At 41.4% G+C, this 7,505-nt stretch overlaps 1 protein-coding gene across 1 annotated transcript in view; it reads left to right on the top strand.

Moving 5' to 3' along the window:
* Window positions 1-887: 887 nt before the first annotated feature.
* Window positions 888-7,505, top strand: part of RAB44 (RAB44, member RAS oncogene family) — a 29,029-nt gene continuing 22,411 nt past the window's right edge. The window contains exon 1 of the mRNA XM_036916174.2: window positions 888-1,871. Within this exon, the coding sequence (XP_036772069.2) occupies window positions 1,584-1,871 (288 nt within the window). The 5' untranslated portion in view covers window positions 888-1,583. The remainder of the gene's footprint in view (window positions 1,872-7,505) is intronic.

Below are 7,505 nucleotides of genomic sequence, written 5' to 3'. Positions count from 1 at the left end.
TCCACATAATATAAACAGTCCCACAGTGGCTGATTCCAAGCCACTGAGTTAGGAAGCAATGTTCACAATTAGCTCTTGCAAGCTCCTAAGATCTGGCTGCAGCACACTGCTGCAGCTTTACATTTACCATCTTAAAACTGCATCTGAAACAGACTTTGAAGGCCCCAGAGAGATGGATGGAGAGAAACAGAGAGACAAAAACAGGCAGGAAGAAAGAGTGGTGGAGAGAGAGAGGGTCGACCTCACTTTTAAGAATGGAAGCCTCCCAGTGTATGGGATCCAAGTCCTGTGCAAGCCGTGTGAAGGAACTTGCCCAAGAGGACGCTGGACCGGGGGCTCCAGATCCCTGGGATAAGCCCATCATCCCTGACCCCCCCACTCAGCCTGGCTGTGATCTTTGACCCCAACCAAAAAAGCCCTTGGGAGCTTCTTGTTCCTACTCCTTCAGTTCCTTTGCATGTGATGTTCACTGCTTCTAAATCCTACCTGCTCCCTTTAGTGCTAAGCTTAGGTCCCACTGCCCACAGGAAGCTGCCTGACTATGTGCACATCAAGCTTCTCTCACCCCATACAGTTTGGTGCCCCAGACTTATTCTCCCACAGGGCAGGGCTAGACTGTACCACTTCTAGACTCCAGCCTCCCTCTCTCCTGCCCTGGGGCCTCACCTACACAAATACTTAGCCATCAAAATCCTTATCAATTAACTAAGGCCTTCCCTGACAGATAAAAAGACCCCAATTAGTAAATTGAACAACCCTTACTTGAGCACCTACTATATGCTAAGGAGCTGGAAACAGTACAGACCAAGGCCCACAGTGACATCCATAGGGCATCATGGGGCCACAGACAAGAGGACACTGAACTCTGCTTGAAGTGTGGGGGTGGCTGCAGGGAAGTCTTAGAAGAAGTGATCTCTAAGGTGAGAGAAGAAGAGATATCAGGTAGGCAGTGAGGTAAGATAATCAGGGAAGTCGGGGCAAAAAGAGCAAGGTAGGAGAGAATGTGGCCTTCCTGGAAGGGAGAGCGGTTCAGAAAGGTCGATGTGGACAGCAAGGCTGTGTGGCAGAGGGTGAAGCAGGGGCCACAGTGTGCAAGGCCGCAAGAGCTACTGATTCCCTGGTGCGTGTGTTGAAGGAGTAGAGAAATGGTGTTGAAGGGGGCAAAAAAGGTTGGTGGTGAGGCAAGACAGAGGGAGAAGGCACTGGCGGAAAGCTCCCCTCCCAGAAAGTGAGATGTGAGGAGATGAGCCAGAGGAGCAGGAGGGACGGCTCAGCAAGCCGTTTCTGGTCCTTCCAACAGTGAGATCCTGGACGGCTCTGTGTCATCACCCCTAGTCAAAAAATAGAGTGTATACTGCACTGGGGCTCTTCTATATAGTGGCCAGAGAAGACTTTTGAGCAGCGATCTGAGATAGCTTGGGGAAGAGCATTCTCGGTAGAGGGAACAGAAAGGGCCAAGGCCATGAGTTGGATGGCTGGAGGCCATGGTGGGGACCGTGAGGAGGGCAGGGAGGCCAGAAGGGGTCCAGTTAGGCAGGCCGTCATCAGCCATGGTAGATTGTTTACAGGGATAATGGGGAGCCATGGGAGGGTTTTTAGCAGGAAGTGGCTGTTCAGTAGCCCAGTGCCCCTTCACCATTCCTCTGTCCCTAGGCAAAAGCAGCATGGAGAGTGGACAGAGAGTGTCCCAAAAAGGCCGGAAGCTGGGCTCCAGCCGGCGGCGGCAGACACGAGAACCGGCTGATGACCAGGATGCCCTCATGGTCCCAGAGTCAGAGTCCTGGTCCTCCCAGGCAGCTGCAGAACTGCAGGCCTTCTTCCAGGACTGTGGCGCCAAGGAGAGGGGCGTTGTCACCCGAGAGGACCTGGCGGTGAGTCCAAGACCCTGTCCATTCCCAAATGCCTTTTCTGCAGCCTCCTGAGACTTTTCACCCTAGGAAGGCAGGGCTTGCCTGCTCTTTCTTCTTTCTCTCACCTAGAACTTGCTCTCAGAAAAGGCTGGCTAGGAATTTGTTTATACTAACATGTAAATGACTGGTAAGGCTTTATGTGTTACCCTTTTAGAGATATATTTGCATTTTAACAAAAGAAAGGACTTCAAGCCAAAGAAGTGGCTTGCAAGTGGTATAACTTTTAGGCCCATTGAGCAGGGAAGTTTATTTTAGGGAGCAGTCAGAGTCCTAGAAATAAAACCATGTCAATGACTATAAACTCCAGTGAAACATAAGATCTGGCCAGTTGTGTGTCCTGATAAGGAGTCGTAGGCTTTGACCTAGACCAAGATTGATTGATTGCTTTTTCTTTGACTGTTCCTCATTTCTGGCAAAGGGACCTGTGTGGGTTGCTGGTGTTTCACTGAGCCTGCTGTCTTCTCCAGATACTACTCCATGCTCCAGATTTTGTCCTTCCCCCATCAGAACTGACCTTTCCTATACTCTACCCTCAGGGCCACAAGGTATGAATGGCTGATGTTAAAGCATAATTCTCAAGAGGGTAAAAAAAAAAAAGACTTTCAAGTAAATATAAAAGTAACAATGATCAAAGGTCTTATCTAATTAATTATTATTATTAATTAATGAAGGAACCAGTAAGATGAGCTCAAAGAGCATTTGAGAAGCCAGGATATTTATAGGCAATCTGACAGAAGAGTGTTAGGATAAGAGAGCTAAGTTCAATTTTGAAAATGGCTAATATCCAGCAGGCCATCAATCTTTGGAATTATCTGTGCTACTGGACAAAAATTATTTTCATTTCTCTTGCACAAAAACCTACACATTAACAAGGAACTTCAGTTAAGTCTGGGGCTTTTAATTAAAGGTAAACAATGAGATGAACTAAGTGCATTCCTTTAGTCTAGACAATGCTTGAAAGGACATGCTGTCTACCTTTTTGCCTTATTTCCAAGTTTCAGATACTTTTGCTGTGATCATAGATAATCTCCAAAGTTTATCCTTGATATAAAAAGGCTGGTCTCTCTTAAGAGAAATTAAAGAGGACACTAACAAATGGAAACTCATCCCATGCTCCAGGCCAGGAAGAATTAATATCCTCAAAATGGCCATCCTGCCCAAAGCAATATACAGATTTGATGCAATCCCTATCAAATTACCAACAACATTCTTCAATGAACTGGAACAAATAGTTCAAAAATTCATATGGAAACACCAAAGACCCTGAATAGCCAAAGCAATCCTGAGAAGGAAGAATAAAGTGGGGGGGGATCTTACTCCCCAACTTCAAGCTCTACTACAAAGCCATAGCAATCAAGACAATTTGGTACTGGCACAAGAACAGAGCCACAGACCAGTGGAACAGAATAGAGACTCCAGACATTAACCCAAACATATATGGTCAATTAATATATGATAAAGGAGCCATGGACATACAATGGGGAACCCTCCTACACTGCTGGTGGGAATGTAAATTAGTTCAACCACTGTGAAAAGCAGTATGGAGGTGCTTCAAAATGCTCAAAATAGACTTACCATTTGACCCAGGAATTCCACTTCCAGGAATTTACCCTAAGAATGCAGCAGCCCAGTTTGAAAAAGACAGATGCACCCCTATGTTTATCGCAGCACTATTTACAATAGCCAAGAAATGGAAGCAACCTGAGTGTCCATCAGTAGATGAATGGATAAAGAAGATGTGGTACATATACACAATGGAATACTACTCAGCCATAAGAAGAAAACAAATCCTACAATTTACAACAACATGGATGGAACTAGAGGGTATTATGCTTAGTGAAATAAGCCAAGTGGAGAAAGACAAATACCAAATGATTTCACTCATATGTGGAATATAAAAACAAAGAAAAACTGAAGGAACAAAACAGCAGCAGAATCACAGAACCCAAGAATGGACTAACAGTTACCAAAGGGAAAGGGACTGGGGAGGATGTGTGGGAAGGGAGGGATAAGAGCAGGGAAGAAGAAAGGGGCTATTATGATTAGCATGTATAATGTGTGTGGGAGGCACGGGGAGGGCTGTGCAACACAGAGAAGACAAGTAGTGATTCTACAAATCTTACTATGCTGATGGACAGTGACTGTAATGGGGTTTGTGGAGAGGACTTGGTGAAGGGGAGACCCTAGTAAACATAATGTTCTTCATGTAATTGTAGATTTATGATAACAATAACAACAAAAAAAGGCAGGTCTCATAAGTTTGACTTGATTATTTCCATACATGCAGCAAGGGTGTAAACAAAATGTGTGGGTCTGCTTGAGTTTGCAAATCTGGGCTTGGGGAATTATTAAGCTATTAGCTTCTGTCCAGAAGCTTTCATATGGAGCCTTAGGTTGGACTTTTAAAACCTCTATTATTTGCTCCTATATCTAGAGTGACCATCTGTCCCAGGTGTCTGGGACTGGAGGGGAATCTGGGATATAGGACTTGCAGTGTTAAAACTGGGGAAGTCTTAGGCAAACTGGGTCAAGCTGGCCACCCTATTTCTATCCTAAGGCTAAGAAACTAAGCCCAAGACTTTCTCTCTATCTGCAGCCCCAATAAATGTGGGGACTTCCTTTCTTCTTGAGGTTCCCAGGTTTCCTAAGGTCCCCCTCCTGTGCAAAAGTGGCCTTCCTTACCACCTGGTTCCAGGCCAGCTTCCTTGAGAGGGCTTTGCAGGCATTGGCTCCATCAGTGTTCCTTATAGTGGACTTGTCACACCTGATTAAAGAGAATCATTCTCCAATATGACACACCAGTTACACAATTGATTTATCCAACTATATCCCAGCTGAAAGGAGGATTGATTCTTATTGAACCTGTGTAAATAACTATATTGCCATGGAAAGAAAGGACATCCAGTAAATGTACTGATTCCTGAATCAGGAGGGGTCAGTGAGATACAGCCACCACTTAAAATTCAGTTTAATTTCAGTTCACAAAAGCAATGATCTACTAAACTGAAGATTAGAGATAGCTCCAGAAGACAGAGAAAGAACTTCCTCATTGATCCATAAAAATAGAGCAATAAAAAATAATACCATCTATATGCCCTACAAATAACCACAACTGGGTTTCCTTGAACCCTTCATGTAATTAATTCTTGTTCTGCCGGATCTTGAGTGAGGTGGCTGCCTCTGGATTCGAAAGAGTCCGAGAAGTTGTCAGTTCACTAGCTCAGTGTGAAGGTCAGCTAATGTCAGCTCAGAATCCTGTATCCAAGTGAGGCACCAGGACTTCGTAGAACCTGGTGCAGTCCTTTTCCACAAGGCTTTGAGTGTGTTCTTTGTGGAAGACACAAACTGTGACTTGCAGCTTTTAACACAGATTTCAGGCAAGGGTAGGAAAACAGAAACTTATCTAGTAATGAGACTGAAAGGCCATGGTTAGTTATTACAGTAACTAATTATATCAGAGTGGAGGAGAGGAAATTCTTTCTTTGGATACAGTACACAACTATTTCACAAGGGTTCGATCAGTAATTCTCCTGAAGATAAGGATACATTATAGATAGCAAAAGCATTGAGAAATCTCCAGGGCCTTCCCAAGAAGCACACAATTCCTGAAAGATGTATATTAATAGCATTTTATCTAAGTAAACTTAGCCTAGGAAATGCTGAACATTTCTTCTGATTTGACAGTTCTTCTCAGGATACTCTTTTTCATCTTTTTGAATCCAAGCCACATTTACTACCAGATTTTGTTGCAGGTTAAAAGCCTTGGTTTTTATTTTCTTCTAAATGCATCAAATATTACAAGATTTTTCTTATTGATAATATCAGCTCATTATCTTTTAGGAACAGGTGTTAAATACAACTATATTAATCAATCTTAATGAACTTTTAAGTACTTTATATGTCATCTACATTGTCCAAAAGAACATTAGAAACATTTCAGCATCAAGGTCTGAAGTCAGAATTTTATAACGTTTGAAAATGAATTTTTCCTACTTTCTTGAGGTATAATTGCTATAAAATTAAAATTAGTTACAGGCGTACAATGTAATGATTTGATATTGTATATATGTTGCAAATGATCACCACAATAAGTCCAGTTAACACCTGTCACCATACATAGTTACAAAAACTTTTTTTTCTTGTAGAGGACTTTCAAGATCCACTTTCCTAGCTATTTTCAAATATGTATTATTAATTATATTTTTATATATTATAGCTATACTATTAGCTGTAGTCACCATGCTGTACATTACATCCCCAGGACTTATTTATTTTATAACTGGAAGTTTGTGCCTTGTTTAACTCCCTTTACCCTTTTGCCCTCCCCCAACCTGCTTTCCATGCAACCACCAATCTATTCTCTGTATCCATGAGCTCAGGTTTTTGTTTGTTTTAGATTCTACTTGTAAGTGAGATCATATGATATTTATCTTTTTCTGTCTGACTTATTTCACTTAGCATAATGCCCTCAAGGTCCTTCCATGTTGTCATAAATGGCAAGACTTCATTCTTCTCTATGGATGAATAATGTTCCAATATGCCGTATTTTCTTTATCCATTCATCCATCAGTGGACATTTAGGTTATTTCCATGCCTTAGTTATTGTAAATTATGCTGCAATGAACATGGGGATGCATATATCTTTCTGAATGAGCAGTCTCACTTTCTTTGGTTAGACACCCAGAAGTGGAATTTCTGGATCATATGGTATTTCTGTTTTTTTAAATTTTTTGAGGAAACTCAATACTCTGTTCCCTAGTGGCCACACCAGTTTACATTCCCAACAACAGTGCACTTGGGTGACCTTTTCTCCACATCCTCGCCAACACTTGTTATTTCTTGCCCATGATTCTCTTGTAATCATTGTAGATATTTTATAAATACAGAGAGAGATATCCTGACATTTAAAAAATTTTTTTCTAAATTCAGGATCTGATTTGTGGAAGGAAAAATCAGAAGAGCTATCAGAGAAGATTTGGGCCACTAGATTAAGATAGGATCATAGGAACCTGAGAAGTAGTAGTTGATTACCTATTGAATCACAGTGACAATAAGATAAAATTTTTTGGAATACACATATAGAAGGTACCATGATTGAAAGGATATTTAGCCCTTTCATAAGAGAGGTGCCTTGGATTTCTGTTTTTTAAAAAGTTAGAACTCGATAAAGCCAAAACAAAGAAGAGAAAACTGTTCTGTTAAGATGTGGAACCAGTTGTCTGGCAACTTACCCAAAAGATAAATGGTAACCTCTGCTTAACCCTTACTAATAGCTCTAAGACCAATTTATCATTTTAATAAAGATGGAGTCAAATTCTATTTCTGCATTAATATGTGGCAGTGAAAGTTACACAAGTTTTTTTTAAGTTATTTTAAAACCCATAAAAACTGAGCCATGTTTGGCAAAATGTTAACACATTTCATAGCTTATTTTCAGACTCAGGTATTATAAATCAAGACAAATAAAATTCCCTTTCAGCAAATTACAACTCTCTATATCCATTCAGGTTTTGACTTTTTATCCTTTTTCATGTTCCAGAACAATCAGACACTTAAGACAAAACCATTCCCCTTATCCCTTGGAAAATAAAAACA

Source organism: Manis pentadactyla, chromosome 16, assembly GCF_030020395.1.
Source record: "Manis pentadactyla isolate mManPen7 chromosome 16, mManPen7.hap1, whole genome shotgun sequence".
In the NCBI taxonomy this organism is placed as follows: domain Eukaryota; kingdom Metazoa; phylum Chordata; class Mammalia; order Pholidota; family Manidae; genus Manis; species Manis pentadactyla.
This window is presented reverse-complemented; position numbering and strand designations above follow the sequence as displayed.